This window comes from Acomys russatus, chromosome 13 (genome assembly GCF_903995435.1).
Source record: "Acomys russatus chromosome 13, mAcoRus1.1, whole genome shotgun sequence".
In the NCBI taxonomy this organism is placed as follows: Eukaryota; Metazoa; Chordata; class Mammalia; order Rodentia; family Muridae; genus Acomys; species Acomys russatus.
This window is the reverse complement of record NC_067149.1, coordinates 14,830,275-14,849,765: the sequence shown is the minus strand read 5'-3', so window position 1 is coordinate 14,849,765 and position 19,491 is coordinate 14,830,275. Positions and strand designations below refer to the sequence as shown.

Sequence of the window (19,491 nt, the reverse complement as noted above, 5' to 3'; positions counted from 1 at the left end):
GATTAAGACCTAGCTCCAGGAAAGTCAAGGAAGGCAAGATGCCCTTCCTGAAGTTCAAGTGTGCCCTTGGCAGGGACCCTGGGAAAGGACGAAACCAACCAGCTCAATATGGTGAAAAGCTGAGAAAAATATCCAATCCTGCCAGGCATGGTGGCGCACGCCTTTAATCCCAGCACTCGGGGGAGGCAGAGGCAGGCAGATTGCTGTGAGTTTGAGGCCAACCTGGTCTACAGAGCGAGTTCCAGGACAGCTAAGGCTACACAGAGAAACCCTGTCTTGAAAAACAAAAACCAAAACAAAACGACAAAAAAAAAAAAATCCAGTCCTGCAGAGAAATGATGGAGGGACAGCCTGTGCTCTGACTGCCCTAAAACTACCATGTGGCCTCCACTCTGGCCTGGAGCTCTGGTCACAGAGCCCACTTTCCATAGTAGTGAGGGGAGGGGGCTCCTCCAAAACTCTCAGGCCACTGTGAGCCTGGCTTTGGTGAGCCTGGCCTTCCCTGGCAGCTGTCTGCCTGGGGCCTGGTTTCGGATGGGTTTTTACTGTGGTCCGTCTTTGGTCTAATTGGGAAGGTTTCTACAGCTCTCTACTGGCACTGTGACAGGCTCTGGGTTTGGCCAGGTGTCCCTGGTGCTGCCTCAGCTACTTTCCCCAGAGTTGTCATGGGACCTGCTGCTCTCACTGTAGGGAAGAGGCCACATCTGCCTGTGGCTCTCCCACAGTGGTCTGGCCAGTGAGGGGGAGTGTGTGAGGGGGAGGTGTGACTCTAGAGCCCTCTGGGCACAGAAGAAATGGGGAAAGCAGCCAATCTAGAATGGGCTAAGGAGGCACTGCCTGATTAAAATTCCATTTTGTGTCCCATCCCCCCACATTCCCCCCCCCCCCCCCCCCCCCCCGCCATGGTGAGGCAGAAAGACAAAGGCTATACAGCCTCCTACCAGAAGCTTTTTTGTGGGGGTGCAGTTAGCCTGTCTCAGACTATGGAGGCCCTACCCGCTTGTCTGGCCTGCAGAGGACTGTGGCCAAGGATAGGCACCTGCCTAGTTGAGTTCATCTGAGGCCTCCCTGGACAGCCCTTCCCCATGGCCTGGCTCCTCCTGGATAGGACCCTTCTGGACAGGGTCACGCACCTTAGGAGTGTCCGTACCCACACTTTTCAGGCACCACCAGGGCACAGGGACCTACTTCTGGGGTTCTCAGCCTGGAACACAGTCTCAGGATGGTTCCAAACAAGCAGTCTGGTGCAAGAGTCACTCCCTCCTAACCTCCACCTTTTTCTCCTTCACCCCAGGGTGAATCACTAAGGCCCCTGACCCTCTGAAGATGGCACCTGCTGGGCTGTCCAGGGGCCAATACTAAGCAAAGCCTTATTTACCCACATTTCAGGCTAAATTCTTGGGGAGTTGGGCTGTTTCTCCTCTCATCTGTTCTGTGACATCTTTCCAGGTGACATGGGGCTGCCACTGAGGGAGAACAGAAACTCAAAGCACTAATGATAAAATTAAAAAAAAAAAAAAAAAAAAAAAAGCCACCTATCCTTTCAAATGGAGGAGGCAGGGCAGCCCAGATAGTTGAAGGACCTTGTCCAAGGGCCCAGAGTGCTTAGGGGAGGGGGCTTGCCCCAAGTCTTTCAACAGCTAGTGTCTTACACAACCTGCCCAACGCAGGGGAGCAGGAGTTGAACCTGCTAAGATTGCAGAACCAGGGGTGGGGAGGGTTCCCCTGCCTGGTGATTTCCCACTCATCTCGGCTTGTGGCCAAGGCTAGTCCCGTGTTTGCCTATGCATTCTTGTCTGGGACTGTGATTCTGAGACACTGGGGATTTCCAAAACCAAAGGGGAAAGAAGTTTAGGCAGTGATGATGTGGCCAAGATGTTGGTGGTCTTGCACACATGGAGCCCCACGTTACATCCCCAGCGCTGCACAAAACTGGGTGTGATGGGTCACACCTATAGCCCTAGCACTAGAGATGCAGAGGCAGGGTCATCCTGGGCTACAATAGCGAGTTTGAGGCTGGTCTGGGCTACAAGAGATCCTGTATTAAAAAAAAAAAAAAAAAAAAAAAAAAAAAAAAAAGTTCAGTAAAATTGAATTCCAACATTTTGCCCAGTTTTGGTTTCTGCAGTGTAGGAGTGTATCTAGGCTCTTTCTCCTCAGTCTTCTCCACAGTACACACTAATCTATCGTCTGTATTAGGTTAGCTCTGGCCTTTGAGTGGGTGCACAGTGACAGCAGTGTGGGGAACGGGACCTGCAGCGCAGAAGCTTAAGTGCCACGTTCTTGACCGTGTGACTGCCCTGTCTGTGGTAGAATGGGGTGTCTGAGTGGCTGTAACCCACAGTCATATCTAATTTGAAGGCTTGTAACTCGAGGCTAATGCTATGCACCCACCCACTCATGCATGTATCTCAGAACATTTGAAAAGTGATTATTTAGGGGGCTGAAGAGAAGGCTTAGTGGTTAAGAGCACTTGCTGCTCTTGCAGACCACCTGAGTTTGTTTCCCAGCACCTACACAGAGGCTTACAACCATCTGTAACTCCAGTTCCAGGGAATCTAACGCTTTCTACTGATGTCTGTGGGCACTGGGCAAACACGTGATACACAGACATACATACAGGCAATACATCCACATACAAAAAAAAAATGACAACGAAATAAAAACAATTATAAAACACAAGCAATTATTACAAGTCTCCCAGGGTCACACTGATCCAGGTGAGAGACAGAGCCAGGAGGGGCAAGGCCCCTTCTTGTCACCATTTCTTTGGAACTGTTTGTCATTCCTGTTTTGACCTTTTGTGAGGCAACAGGTTTGGGTGGGGGCAGAGGTGGGGACAGCTATCAGGGAGGACAGTAAGTATGAGGTTCTTCTTTTGGACACTTTAGCAACTTCCTGTGCCTCTTGAGAAAGTACAGGTGTACCCCTTTTTGCCTTGAGATGTGTGGCCTTCAACCTAGGCCTGTGGTTCCGAGGCCATGGACTCAGACAAAGCAAGTTAGAAACCAAAACCGGTCCACCGACCACTGGGCAGGGGGTGGGTGTTGAGTAAGTGGCCTCAGGAGGGCCTTCTGCTCATGAGAAACCCAACCTTCCTTCAACTCCAGCTCTTGACTTACCCACCCTTTCCCCCTTGAAGTCCAGGGATGTCATGTCTGGGTGACAGGTACGATGCTGTGGATCACATGCCCTAGGTGTGAGCATGCCCATGACTAGCCTGGAAACAGCCTGGCCTTGTGGCTCCCTGCCCCACACACTCAGGGACTCCTCAAGCACCACAATATCACCTCATCCAGAACTCCGCTTCTCTGCTCCAAAGCAATCCCAGAATCCTCCCTTTCTGCCTGACTAGAGATGCCCTTGCCAGATCTCCAAGGCCTCAGCCACCTGACCATTCAACCTCCCAGCTCATATTGTTCTGTTCCATCCTGACCAGGCTCTCTCTGTCTCTCTGTCTCCGTCTCTGTCTCCGTCTCTGTCTCTCTCTCTCTCTCTCTCTCCCTCTTCTTCCTCCTTTAATATTTTTCATTATTTTTAATTATGTCTGCGTACCAAATGTGTGCAGTGCCTGTACAGACTAGAAGTGTTGGATCCCCTGGGATCTGAGCTGCATACCAGTTGTGAGCCATCATGTGGTGTTGGGACTTGAACCCTGGTCCTTTGGAAGAGCAACCAATGCTCTTAATCAATGAGACAGGAGTTCTCTGTGTATCCCTGGCTGTCCCGGAACTCGCTCTGTAGACCAGGCTGGCCTCAAAACTCACAGAGATCCGCCTGCCTCTGCCTCCCTGGGTGCTGGGATTACAGGCGTGTGATCCCATCGCGCCCTCTCTAAACCCTCAGCCACCATCTTCCTTGAACCTCCTCGCCCTGGTTTCTTACTGAGGGTTGCACTCACCATCCTCTCCTCACCCTCACACTCAGTCCTCTCCAGGTCACAGCAACCCATGGGCAACTGGCAGCCCTGCTTTTCCTTGGCATTACCCAAGCCTTTCCCCCAACCTCTGTCCACCATCTTCCTGCCTCACTTCTAGCAAACAACCAAGTCCATGTGACGAACAGGTGCTGGCAGGTCACTGGCTGTACAGTAGTCCCCTGTAGTCCCCTGGGCTTCCCTGCTTGCCTGGCACAGAGACCCTTCCAGGGAAGCAGCAGATGGGTCACTTGGGAGAGCTGCCACGCTGCCCTCCATCCAAAATGTCACCCACCCTCTCTCTGCTGCCCTGACCCTGTTTCTCATAGGCCACATCTGATAAAGAGGGATGAAGGGCACAGAGGGGGTGGGAACAGGGAGCCTGAAAAGATGGAGGTCCTGAGGAGGGGCCTGACCTACTTTGTGAATTCCACCCAAAGTGGGGACGTGGTTAGGAGCCCCAATCCTAGTCCTGCTGAAAAAGCAGAGGCTGGAACACGCACCAGACCTGACTCTGGAGGGTTAAGATGAGAGGCAAGAGACAGTGACCACTGGACTCTGGGAGCCTGGCTTCGCCCAGAGCAGAACAGGGCAGGACGTGAGAACACTGAAGCCATGAGGAAGGTGCAGGACCAGACTAGGCACGGGTGAATGGGAGGGAGGGAGGAGCCGCCTGTCAGAGTCAAGGGGGCAGGGACAGACCCCACAGACGCTAGCTGACCAAAGCTTGAAGCTACCCAAGAGGTGTGAGGCAGCAGGAGGTTTCTGTCCTTGGCTCCCGGTGCAGTGCCTGGTGAAACTCCTTCCCCAAGGAACCTAGAGAAGAGCAGGCCTGACCATGAAGAACTGAGCTTCAGTGTGCCAGCCCTTAGTGTCAACACTGCCGTGTGCACGCATCTCTCACCTTGACACCTGGGAGGTGGAGGTGGGGAGATCAGAGGTTTAAAGGCAGCTTGGGCTGTACAGGGAGCGCAACTGGGCCTGGGCTACAGAGTGAGAACTTGTCTGAAAGACCAAGGTGAGCCAGGCGGTGGTGGTGCACGCCTTTCAGTGCTCGGGAGGCAGAGGCAGGGCATTCCTGCGAGTTTGAGGGCAGCCTGGTCTACAATGCAAGTCCAGGACAGCCAAAGCTACACAGAGAAACCTTGTCTTCAAAAACCAAAAAAAAAAAACCAAACAAAACCAAAGCAAGGGGTGGAGTCTCTGGGAGGTGGCTTAGTGCTTGTGCACAAGCGTGAAGAGCAGAGCTTGGATCCCCAGAACACAGGTAATTGCTGGGCGTGGCCGATACCTGCAAACCCAGCTTTGGAAGTGACCAAAGTTTGATCTCTGGGAACCTCGAGGTAGGAAAGAATAGACTCCCACAGCTTGTCCTTTGACACACAGTACATTAGATAAACGTGTTTGCTTTTAAATCAGTGAAAGCATTCAATTGGCAGAGCCCAGAGGATTATTTGAGGCTAGCCTGAGCTACATATCTTGTCTCCAAAAAAAAAAAAAAAAAAAAAAAGATTTGGTTGGTTATATGTTATTTCCAATAAATAATAGTGTGTATTTTATTGTCACTTGCAAACTTTTACTCACTCTCTGTGTTGGTAAAACACTGTGTGTATGTCCTGGCTATCATCTCCACAGCACCCCTGGCAGACATCTTGGGCTGAGGAGAGACCACAGGCCTGACCCTGGATGGGTTCTAGAAAAGAGGAGGCCTGTAAGTGGGGCTCAGGTGGAGGGAGTGGCCTGAACTGGCTCAGAGACTAGGGCAGCTGTGGGGGGTGAAGTTGGGAGTGAGGGAGCCTTAGAGCAGTGGGGAGGGTTGGGGAAGGCAGGTGACTGGACCCACCTCCCATCTTCCCTGTTAAGTTGGATAAAGACATTTTTGAAAGCAAGGTCTGGGGAGCCGAGGGGGAAGGGTTTGACTAAGCAGCTACTGAGGGCCCAGGAGGAAGGAGGTCGGGAGGGGACGAGGAGAATGAAGAAACACAGTTTACACAGCAAAAACCAGAGTGGATGACAGAACCAGAGCCAAGAACTCATCTACAGCCAGCTTGCTTTATTGGTCCCTGGAGCTATCCTGGGTGGAGCCCAAGGCTTAGAAAAATTAAACATTGTTCATTTAGGACCCTCAAAGGCAACTGGCTGCATCGGGGTTTGAACTTAGGCAGCCTGGCAGTGTTGAGCAGGCTAACTGCGCACAGGTGCCTGGCTCTTCAGCAGAGTCCTGGCCGATAGCGTGTTTCAGGACGGCCTTGGCAGGTGAAGCATGGTCACATGTTGAGGTCTGGAGGGGGGGGGGCGGCGTTGAAAACACTGACAAGGCCACTCCAAGTCTCAGGCTCCACCTGCCACCTACTTCCTGTCTCTTGAGGCTCTGACCACAGCACCATGCCTGGTGAATTTGTAACTAATGGTGCGTGCATTTATTTATACATCATTGTTTTTATTTTGTAACCGTTCATCCTTATTGCACATTTAAGAAGTAAAGTAGGTGACAGGTTAGCAATTTACAGCCCTGCCCCGTAGAACATGGAGCAAGTGCTAGCCTGTTCTACGGAACCCAACTGATCCCCCAAGCTGGCTTGGGCAGTTTTTGAAACTGGCGGGGACCCACTGGAGGGTGAAGAGATGATCTCAGGTGTCATCACCTGAGGATTGGAAAAAGCCAAGCGAAAGCTATGAGAGAGAGGACACATATTTCGTGGAACCAAATGTTTGTGTTAGGAACACGCATGTCTTATATTTCACAAGTGTGTATTCATGTTTCTCTGTGTCTGCATGTGTGTGTGTGTGTTGCGTGTGTAGGGAGGCAGACGCTAACCTCAGGCACCCTTTCTTTTCTTTTTCTTTTTCTTTTTCTTTCTTTCTTTTCTTTTCTTTTCTTTCTTTTTTTTTTTTTTGGAGACAGGTTTTGTCTGTATAACAGTCCTGGTTGTCCTGGACTCCCTTTGTAAACCAGGCTGGCCTCGAACTCACAGAGATCCACCTGCCTCTGCCTCCCGAGCACTGGGATTAAAGACGTGCGCCACCATGCCCGGCCTCAAATACCCTTTCTTAGGAGCCATCCACTTAAAAAATTAGTTTAATGTGTGTGTGTGTGTGTGTGTGTGTGTGTGTGTGTGTGTGTGTGTCCGTGTGTGTGCGTGTGTCTGTGTCTGTGTGTGCTGAACTGAATTCCAGTCCTCTGCAAGAGCAGCACACACTCTCAAGAGCTGTCCACTTGTTCTTTGAGTTATGATTTCTTTTTTTTTTTTTTTTACATTATTTTTTTAATTAATTTATTCTTGTTACATCTCAATGTTTATCCCATCCCTTGTATCCTCCCATTCCTCCCCCCTCCCCGAGTTATGATTTCTTACTATCGTAGAGCATGCAGAGTAGGCTAGCCTGGCTGGCTGGTGAGCTCTAGGAATAGGCTTGTCTCTGCTTGTGCCGTGCCGGGATTACAAGGCAGCCAGCCAGCCGTTCAACTTCTTGTTCATCTGGGCTCTAGGGATGACATTTGAGTCCTCATGTTAAGTCAAGCTCTCTGCCATCCAAACCATCTCGCTAACCACCTCCACACTCTGTGTCCAGAGCCTTACTCTGTGGCCCAGGCTTCCCTGGAAACCACTCACTACGGAGCTCGGATTGATCTCCACCACATGGCAATCCTCCTGCCTCAGGCTTCCCCGTGTGGGGATTACAGGTATAAGCCACCACACCCAACTAGTTCATAGGAAACCCTTTGAGTGTAGAACTTTCTTTACAGCCAGCCAGCAGTGCCAGGCTTGCTGCTCCCAGCCCTTGGGTGCTGGGGCTCCTGATTTGGAAGCCAGGTGGGCCACACAGGATGGGGACAGCCAGTGACTGTGGAGGGCGCCCAGCTACAACCCTGAGCACTCTGGCTGAGGCAGAGGCTGGACCTGACTGGGTATTGTAGAGGCAATAGCCACTAGGTTTGCTGTGGGAAGCAGGGGAGTCATGCAGGTGGCCTGCAGCCCCTCCCATGACTTCCAAGGGGAGCACCGGCTTTGCCTATGCTATGCTATGCTATGCTATGCTCACCTGGCTGACTGAGGAGAGGAAGGAGGCTGAGAAAGCTGTCTTGTTTGGTGAACTTCAAGCCATTTAGTGTTGGAGATGCTTTGGGGGAAAGAGACAGGATCTTCAAATGTCCTGTCCAAGTAGAGAGATTTTTGTGGGGACAAAGAACCTTGGGAAAACATTGAGCAAAAGGGCACAGAGGCTTAAGTTCTTGGGAGATGACTCTGGATGGAATTTTGGTGAGAGAAGCCAATAGCAGTGGTAGGCACTGGAGGTGCGGAGGGAGACAGGCATGGCAGTGGACAGGAGGGCTGTGGGAGGAGGGGACTCTGCAAGCTCCTTTGAGAGCACAGGAGGCTGAGGGCATCAGAGAGAGGAAACAAACATGTTTCCTGTATGAAATAGCACTTCCAGATGGACATGTCAGTGGAAAGCCCGGTCAGCAGGAAAGGGCAGGCTGGGGACACAGGTGGGGCAGGATCAGAAGGGCTAGAGGAACTATAGGCTGAAGGGCTGCAGGCACCGAGGGAGGCCACTGGTACCCTGGAACACAGAATCCGGCAGCGTGAGCAAGCAGAGACAACACTGAGGCAGTGAGGCCGTGCCCAGAACATAGGGCGTCTTGGTGAGCTAGTTTTCTGCCAGCCAATCCAGCCCTGTGTCCTGGCACACTGGCTTGGCAAGATGGGTACAGTCTGTGCCTTAACCTCATAGACCACACAGTAGGGCACCGCCGTGTCATGCCCCTGGTGAAACTACCAGGAAGGAAAGGAGAGTGTCCACCTTTGATTCCTGCAGTGTAGGCTGGAGAAAATTAGTGCAAGCCAGCATGGACACAGCAAGGACTTATGGAGAATGTGGGGGGTTCATGAAATGAGGGTACAGAAAAGGATCCCAAACAAGTAGCTGAATAGGGGCTGCAGGGTGGGAATAGGAACCTGGGGTGGTGGAGGGAGGAGATGGGACGGGCTGCTGGCTATCCGAGGACCAGGTCATGATTTACTAGGCAGAACAGAGATCTGAGTCACTGCTGAGAGCGCCGGGAGCACTGCTTCAACAGGATCTGGGTAGAGGGTTAACATTCACTTATTTACTTTTCTTGCTGGTTTTTCGAGACAGGGTCTCTTTGTGTAGCCTTGGCTGTCCTGGACTCACTTTGTAGATCAGGCTGGCCTCGAACTCACAGCGATCCGCCTGCCTCTGCCTCCTGAGTGCTGGGATTACAGGCGTGCGCCACCACACCCAGCACACACACACACACACACACACACACACACACACACACACACACACACATTTTCAACCAGGCTGTTTATCCAGGGGCTAGCCTTCTTCCCAGAACCTTCCTGTCTGCCATGCCCACAGGTCTTGAGAGTCCCAGGCCATCATCTCCCAGATCCCTTGCCACACGGTCTGCTAAGATCAAGAAAAACAAACTCGCCAGGCATGGTGGTGCACTCCTTTAATCCCAGCATTTGGGAGGCAGAGGCAAGTGGATCTCTGTGAGTTCGAGGCCAGCCTGGTCTACAAAGTGAGTCCAGGACAGCCAAGGCAACACAGAGAGACCCTGTCTCAAAAACAAAAAAAACAAACAAAAAAACAAAAAAAAGGAAGAAAGAAAGAAAGAAAAACAAACTCTGTCTTGGTCAGTCCTCACTGCATGGTTTCATTGATAATAATCTTCTTGTTTGAGGCAGAGTCTCACCATGGAGCTCTAGGTGTCCTTGAACTCACTGTGTAGACCAGGCTGGCCTGGAACTCACTGTGTAGACCAGGGTGGCCTCGAACTCACAGAGATCTGCCGGCCTCTGCCTTCTAAGTGCTGAGTTTAGAGGTGTGCTCCAGGATAACTTGATTTCTTCCTTTGAAACACTGTCTCATTGTATAGCTGAGGCACGACCTGGAACTTTCCATACGCCTTCCTCAGCCTCAGTGTGTGTGAGCTGTCACATCTCGTCGAGTTTCTCTTTTCATGTACTTTTGATTTTTGGTGATTTTCAGTGGCCTGGCTTGATTTCCAGAGTTGTCACCACCTTGCCCAGAGCCTTGAAGCATCTGTGCTTTTCTTTCCTCTCTCGTCTCTCCAGATTCAGAGAATCTGGGTTTGTGTCCGCGCCCTCGGTTGCCTGTGAGCTCCTCAAGGCAGGCAGGTGTGTGTTCCCCAGAGGGAGGCAGACTGAGCGAGCCTCTGGAAGTGTGTATGGGGTGGAATGAAGCCACCGAGTTGCTGCTGCCCGTCACCAGCTGCACTGTAGACTCATTCCATGCCTTGCAGTGTCTCACGGCCAGCAACACACGCATTGCTACCAATCACACTGTGTGAGATTTTCCCAAATTCTTGCAGATGCCCAAGGAGAGCCCACTCTGTTATGCCAAGGAAGACGCCCCTTCGGCTATGGCAGGCTCCTGGGATGGGAAAGAGCTGGGTTGGCAACGCACTCAAAAGAAGCAGTGCCCTGTGTGAGGCACCTCACAGGCTTTCATTGTTTACCACCCGGTTACCATTAGCAGCAATTAAAACAATTTGGGACCAGTACAAAGCTGTCTTTGAGGTAGGCTCCCACACGGCTCACCACAAGCCAGGGTTTCTAGTGTTGTTAGAAGCCCACTTTTCTCTGAACATTTCTCAATCTGTGCACCTTGACTGTCTGGGTATTTCATAAGCTGTGGGGGGCCTCTGAGAAAGTGGTTTAATGTCCCCAAAGCTGTGCGGACCTGTTTTTTTGGTCTCCGTCCCTACCCAGCTGGGTAGGTGAGATGTGGGACTGATGAGAGGTAAAGAGAGCTTTCCAATCTTGCATGGGTGCTGTTGCCTGACTGGGCAGAGCCCTTGGACCTTTGTGATTCTGAAGTGTGAATGGTGGAGGGCAGAAGGCAGAGGGCAGGGGGCAGAGGGCAGAGGGCAGGGGGCAGGAGGGAGGAGGCAGGGGGCAGAGGAGGGCAGAGAGCAGAGGCTGGAGGAAAATAATAATTAAGAGAAGACCATGGAAGATCAGTGTGAGGGCCTGGCCCTGAGAGGAGACTGGGAGGCCTTCAGGTCACTTTAGTAATCTTATTTGATTGATAGATAAAAGCAGGAGAGAACCAGTTTTGGTAGCTTGAACTCCTAGGGGTTAGTCACATTGACCTATCAACCTGTTGGTTGCTCCTGAACCTAACCCAGATCCAAGGGCTCCCAGTGAAATGGGGCCTAAGTCACAGCTCCCCACACCCTCAGGTACCTGTGGGATCAGTGACTCATGCCAAATGTCACGCTGCCTGTGTGGTCCACTGGCAGTGGGTGCCATGCTGGACCATTTCCAGAGGCAGAGCTCCTGGGCAGGGGTTGAAGAGGGCAACCAAACCAGAAGGAAGGCTCTAGAAGAATGGAGCCATGAGCAATGAGTGATCACTGGCATTGGTGAGGAGACACTCACTGTGGGGAGTTTGGCAGACAGGAGAGCCACCTTGCCACATGCTTTTGGCCACAGCTGTCGTGAGTGCTGGGCCATTCCCAGGTGGTGATGGCAGGCCTGTGGCTCAGGACTGAGGAACCAGCCTTGGGATTCCTAGTATGGCTTGCTTTGATTGACACCTTCTGGGACCCCTTGGTTGCAATCTGAACCCGAAGCTAGATTATTGTGTTGTGTCATGTGTAGTTCAGACTAGCCTCAAACTCAATGTGTAGCCAAGGATGACTGTGAACTTCTGATCCTCCTGCCTCTACCTCCCAAGTGCTGGGCTTACTGGTTTAATTCAACACCTGATTTATTCAGAAGTGGGGAGTTAACTCAAGGCTTTGGATACGCAAGGCAAGCCCTCTACCAATGAGCCATATTCCTAGCCCCTAGCTAGATTTGTGTGTGTCAAGAACCCCCCTTTTTATCTTTCTTTTCAGCTAGAAGCCCCGCTGTCACAAGCCTCCCGAAGCAGAGGCTGGCAGTGGGACATGCAGTGGGAGGCTCTGCTAGGAGCTGAGTGTATCCCTAGAGCTCACAAGTAAACACAGCAGCCCCAGGACAGGGCCTTGGGGTCAGCTAAGGCATAGGGTGTGCAGGTGCGGTAGGCAGACAGGAACCTTTGCCCTCTGTGTCGAGTGCCCAGAGGTAGAAAGAATGGTGGGACAGTGTGGGCCCCGGGTCACCGGCCTCATGAAGTAGGAAGGAGCAGAGGACAGGATGACCCACTTAAAAACCAGCTCCTTTCAAAGCCGCGTGCCTGTGACTGGAGCTGCTTCAAGTGGGCTAGCTTACAGCATGTATGGTCTTAAACTCTTCTAAACCCAGCTGTTAAACACTGGCGTTCTGTTTTCATTAGCTTGTAAGCCTCAGCGATGGGGATCTGCCTAGGTGTCTGAAGCAGCAAGTGTGCCTAGAGGCTAATAAACAGCAAGTGCCTCCATGAAAGGCTCTCAGCACTCCCTATAAATGCGAGTGCAGGCTTGAGAAAGAAAGGGCCAATGTGAAGTCCGGGGCTAGGTGCCACAGTTCTTAGGGCCCGCGTCTGGCAAGCGGGGTACACAGAGGATGTGTTTGCAGTGTGTGTTGCAGAATATGCTCCTGGAGCTAGTATCTGGGTGTAGTAGGGAGTGAGTGTGTGCACACGCATGCACATACGTGTGAAGAGAAGGCTCCACCATTGGATGAGACAAAGTGACAGTACCAAAGATCAGTCGCGCTGTTTGCAGGGCAAGGTGCAAAAGGAACGCTGGTACTGCAGATCTCGGGCATGGCAGGGTAGGAACTGGGTACCAAGCTCAAGTTAGAGCCAAGCTGTGGAGAAAGTGCTTTCTATCTCCCTCTCACCTTCCTTGCTGCCTTGAAAAGTCGGACAGGAGCTTCAAGAAGACCTGTGTAGGCCAGGTTTGCCCTGGCCTTTCCTGTGCCTCCTCTTCTGGACCATTCCTAAGGTGTTGCTGGTCCTCGGCTCCTTATTCAACATCTCTCTCTCTCTCTCTCTCTCTCTCTCTCTCTCTCTCTCTCTCTCTCTCTCTCTCTCTCTCTCTCTCCTTGCCATTTCCATTTTGCCTGCATGCTGTGGAGGCTCTGGCTTCTCTCCTAGCCTCTCCCAGTTTCCTCAGATGTTACCAGGAACCATTTAGAAAGGCTCAGATGTGATGGCTCGTGTGAGGACCACTGTGGGTTTGAGGCCAGCCTGGGCTGTACAGTGAGTTTCAGGATATCCTGGGCTACAGAGTTTGTCTTAAAAAAAAAAAAAACCAACCACAACCCCCCCAAAACAAAAACCCACCACTAACAACAACAAAAAATCCAAATAAACAAGCATATGAATAAAAACAGGACTGAGTATCTCCACTTCCCACCAAGGCTCTCAGGGGCCTGAGCAACTCTTTCACAGGCTCCAGTCAAGATGGCAACTCTCCTGCGGAGGAAAATGGTCAAGAGAAGCCAGGAGCTGGGGCAGACGCTACACAAGGGGGTGGAGGGCGGAGGCTCCCTATGTCTTCCTGTTTATTGTCCTAGGCTGTCTTTGCTTGGGTCAAGTTCAGTGTGCTGCTTCAAAGTACACTCAGAGGATGATAATGAGGGAGCTCCGCCCTAGCCCCAATACCTATCTATACTGGTCAATAATTACCCGTGAAGTCCAGGGTTCTGGGAAGAGGTGGTGGTTCTAGCCTTCCCTTGTGAGTTTAGGTCCTTCACAGACCTTCAGCATCAGTCACCCCAAGGTCTCCAGTCTTCCGGGATGTTTCAGGTGTGGGATATGTAACACACGATAAAGGCTTGAGAACCCACTGTACCCATGACTAGCCGGACACTCAGCTAGCACTCACAAGAACCACGTGACTCTGGGCAAAGGAACTGTTCTCTGCATGGAAGTCACATGGCCACAAACACAGAGACTGTGGGAGCAGTTTTGGGGGTCTGGGATGGGATAAGTGTGGGGCTGGAGACTGCTAGGAACTCGTGCAGGGATAAATCCACTTTTAAGGGAGGGGGAAATCCAAAATTGGCATTTGCCAATTTCTGTGGTATCAATGCTCCACAGCATCCAATTTCAAGCTATGAGTCCACCTAACAACTAACTCAGAAACTTCCTGAACCTTTAATAATCAGCTCTAGCCTTGCTATCTGTTACAACCACTGCCCTGGCATCAATAGCCCAAGCCCTCAGGACTTCAGGGCAGCCTCCTGCTATGCCTCTCTCCATCCCTGTCTCCATTGTGCTGTGCGGCTACAGGAATGGACCAGAGTGGTCTGTGAATTCTGTCTCAGACAGCTCACAGCGTTGTGTACTCTCTACCGTCTCTGAGCTACATCCTCACTCATTTCTACTTCCAGGGGATCTGGGGTTCAATGAGATGAGTCCCGGGGATCCAGGAAGCCACAGGGTCAGATCTCTGGCTCATGGGACCACACTCTTCCCCAGGGCTCCATGTCCGTCCACAAGCGACTCTTTGCAGGAGGGGCTTCCCAGTCCTGTGGGTGGCCGGGCCCTCTCTCTGGACACGTGTAGCTCCATTGCACAATTGTCTCAGAGAGCCACCTTCTCTTGATACCTTTTCAGCAGTCAATTCCACTCCCTTGGGATCCTGGCATGCCACCTCGGCCCCACCTCAGTCAGGCAGCTGTGATGAGAGGTGTTGACCAAATGCATCTCTGCTGCCTCACTGTGTCCGGTGGAAGCAGCTGAGGGGCTTGCAGAATGGCGGGTCCTGCAACGACACGGAAGCAGGACAGAGGCCCCAGCTAGATGCCAAGGGATGGACAGTGTGAGAAGAGAGACAGGGACAGGCTCCCAGCCAGGCTCACCAGCCACAGGTACTCCACTTTCTTTAGCCTCTCGCACTCTGTGACGGCACACAGCGAGGCCTAGGGCCCTGCAGGTGCCATCCCGTGTCCCATGATAATTTTCTAGATGAACAGGAGACAGTCATGAATGCCAAGTTCATGTGCCCCAGCCAGTTCACTGCAGGATGACCAGTGAACAGACATGGGAGAGCACAGAACATGTATGTTCAGCCGGAAGTATGCTCTTGTGCCAAGACAGGGTCAAGAGCTTCTTGGAGAAGATGACATCTGAACAGGGCCATAACACTAGACCCTTCCACAGTCCCTATCTCACGTACAAGCCAGCTTGGGGCCCTGTGCCCACAGATTTGTTCTCTGGTTATCAGGACATAGTCAGGACTGTCCTTGATCCCAGAAGTGGAGTGGATAAGGTGTCACCATGACAACCTCCTCTGGCCGGAGCATCACGTAGGCCCTCTCCACCGAGAACAAACTATTGGGGTTCTAGGCTGCTTTTCAGATGAGAGAAGTGTTGGAGCACCTCAAAGGCTTCTAGAAGGCAAGAAGGCCAAGAAGGGAGGACACAGTACTCAAGGGGCTGGGCATGGGGCCCACTCAGAACTGGAGTCTGACCCTCAAGTCAGGACATCACTCCCTGAGGTTCAAGACTTGTGACCACCTACTTCTGTGTCTTCATGAACGTAGGCTGAGGCCTAGGCCCACAGTGGGCTGACCCTGAACTGGGAGTGGCCACTAAAGAAAAGGACCGCAGTGAAATGTGTTTCTATAAAATTGTTACGTAAGGGGGAAACAGTCCTAACTCACTTAGAAACAATATCTGGCCAGGATTGCGAGGACGTGGTTCTGTGACTCCACTGGGGAGGCCGAGGCAGAATAGCTGTGAGTTCAAAGCTAGCCAGGGCTACATAGGAAGACCCTGGCTCAGAAAAGCAAAATAAACATATAGACATACAGATAGGCAGATAGCTATAGGATTGATGGATCTTAGGGACAGATAGGTAAACAGATAATAGACAGACGTAAATAAGTAGATATGTGATTGATAGAAGATGGAGACAGACAGGTAGAGACAGAGAGGTGAACACACAGCAGGCAATAGCCAGACGTGTGATACATGGTGGACACAGGTAGAGACAGACATATAGATAAGCAGATAGAAAGATGGATGACAGACAGGTGATAGACAGACTTGTGTGCTTTCTTGACTCTGCGACTCCCTCTGTTCCCCTTTCCGGGGACTCTTACAGGAGCCACATTTAATTTAGAACGTATGAGTCACCCCATCAGTGCACATGGTGAGAGACCAATAAATCAAGTGCCTTCTCTTTGACCACCCCAAGCAGTGACTGGGTGAGGCCAAAGGACCCCCCCCCCTCTTCTGAAGCAACTGGAGACCTGCTTCCTCCGGTCTCCTCTTCTCTTCCTGATAAACATCTGTATCACATCTGTGTCCTCACCTGGGTTATTCTGAGACACAGGCTGAGGAGGGTCCCGCGGCCCTGTCCCCTGCCTGAGCCTGCCTTTCTCATCAGGTGGGCTGGCTGGTGTCATGCGGATGGGTACTGAGGGTGAGGCACCCATCCTGCTAGTCAGGCGAGATGCTGGCAGGAGGGCGGGACGAGGGGGCGGAGCTTCTAGAACAAAGGAGAATGAGGAGCCCTGGGGCCCCAGGCTGGGCATCAAAAAGGCTGTGCAGGCGAAGCAGAGCACAGACAGCTTGCTTCTGGGACCAGCAGCTAGCCAGACACCCCGTACCTGCTCTGTTCAACTTGCCCAGGCCAGGCGGGAACACGGCCCTGCCGCGCTCCAGCGTGATTGCGCCCACACTCTTCTGTGCCGTTCTCTACTTGGCTTGTGTTACTGCTAAGCTTCCAGAAGTGAGCAGAAGGATGGCCACCAGCGGAGCCAGAAGCAAGGAAGGCCACCGGGAGCGCGCCTTCACCCCAGAACCTTTCAGTGGTGCTAACACAGATGCCAGCCTTTGGCTACACCGCTTTGAAGTCATCGATGACCTCAACCACTGGGACCATGCCACCAAACTGATGTTCCTGAAAGAGTCCCTCAGGGGAGATGCCCTGGATGTCTACAATGGACTCAGTCCCCAGGCCCAGGGCGACTACAGCATTGTGAAGGAAGCCCTCCTGAGGGCCTTTGGGGGCCCTGGGTCTGCCCACAGCCAGAAACCCAAAGAGATTGTATTCGCCAACAGCATGGGTAGGGGCTACTACCTTAAAGGGAAGATTGGTGACGTGCCTGTGAGGTTCCTGGTGGACTCGGGGGCTCAGGTGTCTGTGGTCCATCCAAGCTTGTGGGAGGAGGTCACTGACGGTGACCTCGATACCCTTCGGCCTTTCGAAAATGTGGTCAAAGTGGCCAACGGGGCCACAATGAAGATCTTGGGTGTGTGGGACACAGTATTTAGCCTGGGCAAGATGAAGCTGAAGGCAGAGTTCCTGGTGGCCAACGCGAGTGCAGAAGAAGCTATCATTGGCACCGACGTGCTGCAGGACCACAGTGCCGTGCTGGACTTCGAGCACCGCACTTGCACCCTGAAGGGGAAGAAGTTCCGCCTGCTGCCTGTCGGGGGCTCCTTGGAGGATGAGTTTGACCTGGAATTCATTGAGGAGGAGCCTTCTGAGGCCCCGGAGGGCTCCCACTAAGAAACCCCACTCTTTGCCCCCAGCATTGGTAGGGGGGACCTTGTGTTGTGGGGAGCAAATGTCCTCGGGGGGGGGTGTCCTTGGGCCTGGCCAATCTTTACACTTGTTCCCTCCTTCTGCAGGAGCCTTACCTTGGCCCTGGTGGGGGAGGGCGGGCAGCTTGGTGGCCTAAAGCATGGTCCCCAGGGGCTGCGAAGACTTTCAAGGCTGGCAGGAGCTTCCAAGAAGGCTAGGGACGTCTATCTTGAGAGAGGTCCAGGGACCCTTTTAGATTCCCTGAAGAGTGGCTTGGCTTGATCACCTCCAGGTCCCCAAGCCTGCACAGCTGAGGCCCTGATGATCCAGATCCTTGGAGGAAAGTGACAGCTGCCTTGGGACCCCCCAACCCCCCACTTGAGTCCTCCCACCTGCACAATGGTCTTTCCTCCTGTCACTTGCCTTGAATCCCATAGAGCCCGTGTCAATAACCCAATTATTTCAAAATACCAATAAAGATCTGTTTGTGGAAAAAAAAATTGTCATGTGCTCAATAGCCATGCCAGGAGCAGAGGGGACAGGGAAACCAGCATTCTCTGAATGCTTGGGTGGGGAGGCAAGAGAAAGCAGGTAGCAAATCGGATCTTGGGTTTTCAAAGGCAGACTCAGCCACAGATATCTATTTCTCATTTCTCCGTTTTAATCTACAGTATGTCAGCGCACTGTTGTTCCTTATGCTCAAAAGTGACCCCGGGGTTAGTTTGGCTTGGTTTTCTAGAAGTTTCTGCCCAGCAAATAGGTTCTTCCCGCTGCTCAGGGAACCAGATTTAGCGGTAGAAATAAGGCTGTAAGATGAGCATGGGCATACGTGGCAGCCCCAGGAGGAGCTGGGACTCCGGCAGCCGGGGACAGCTTGGCCGTGCTGGGGTAGCTTGTTTGTGGGAAGGCATGGGGTGGAGATGAGGGCATTCCTAAGGTTGGGTTTCATCTCTTGTCTAGCTTCGGTTTTTTTCCAACTTCCTGCCTCCTCTGAGAATCTGAAAACTCCTCAGACTTTGGGAAGGTGGATTGAAAGCTCCTGAGAGCCCAGGAAGCTGGCCCAAAGCCAGAAGTTCAGATACGCAAGAGGTCTGCTGGCTGCAGGGAATTGGGGACACGGTTGTGGGGGCAGCCTCTTCTTTACTTTGTGATCTTGGGAATTGAACCTAGGGCCTCCCACAATGTTAGGCAACTACTGAGCCATGTCCCCCCCCCCTTCCTTTTTTAATGGTTATATTTCAATACAGTGCCTCATTAAATTGTCCAGGCCGCCCTTGAACTCAGTCTGCAGCTCCAATGGGCGTTAAGCTTGTGATCTTCCCGAGTGAGTCTCCTGCGTGCCTGGGCTGAGCCGGCACCACACACCTGCCTGGCGTTTTCCTGTTGGGTCCCTTTCTCCAGGCCAAAGGAACAGCTGCTGCATCCACTTGGGTGGCTCTCTGGGCAGGAGGCAGAAAGCCTGGCTGACCCTTCTTCCTGAGAAGCCAAAGGACGTCTGAGCTGATCATAACAGCACTGACATTCTCCTTGGCCTCTCCTTCGCAGTACCAGCTGTGGCTTCCCTGGGTCCTGACTCAGTACCTAATTCCTAGGGTTCACTAAAGCCTGGCTCTAGGTAGCCCAAAGCCAGAATGATCTGGAATTAGCCCCTGGGCGTGGGTGAAAAATAGGTGTGGGCAAAAACCTGAAGAAGAGAGGTTGGTCTCGTGGGGGTCCCAGACCCTGCCTCCTTGTCTCTTTAGAGGTCTCAAGAATGCTGCTGCTGTGCTGGGCTTAGCCCTCTCTCTAGGGAGCAAGCCCAGAGGCACCTCCCTGTGACCTATTTTTCTCTGGGTCCTTCAGATCCCAGCCTCTTCTAGGCTGAAGGAGGGCGGGTGAAGAGTGGGTGGAGGTGAGAAGGGAACTTAGGAATTGAGTGGCCAGGCCAGAATTCTGGGACACTACTCAAAATGTCCTTGCTCTTCTCTTACCCAAAAAGGGGTGCTGGGTAAATTCCTGTGGGTATCCCTGCCACATGTGTCACTCACTATACCTTGACTTTGAGTAAGGAGGGGCCTGGCTTGGCAACTATCTGGGGGAATGGGGAGCCCCTTGTGAGGAAGAGCTTTCAGGACAGTCATCATAA

The 19,491-nt window shown here is 52.3% G+C and overlaps 1 protein-coding gene across 1 annotated transcript; it reads left to right on the top strand.

Moving 5' to 3' along the window:
* The first annotated feature begins 16,340 nt into the window (after positions 1-16,340).
* On the top strand, positions 16,341-17,670 carry Asprv1 (aspartic peptidase retroviral like 1). Its single transcript, XM_051154847.1, has one exon. The coding sequence runs from the start codon at positions 16,341-16,343 to the stop codon at positions 17,349-17,351; it is 1,011 nt and encodes a 336-aa protein (XP_051010804.1). The 3' UTR covers positions 17,352-17,670.
* Positions 17,671-19,491: the final 1,821 nt, after the last annotated feature.

Coding starts and splice junctions, on each gene's coding strand:
- Asprv1 (XM_051154847.1), top strand. CDS start 16,341: ATGAGGAGCCCTGGGGCCCCAGGCTGGGCATCAAAAAGGCTGTGCAGG.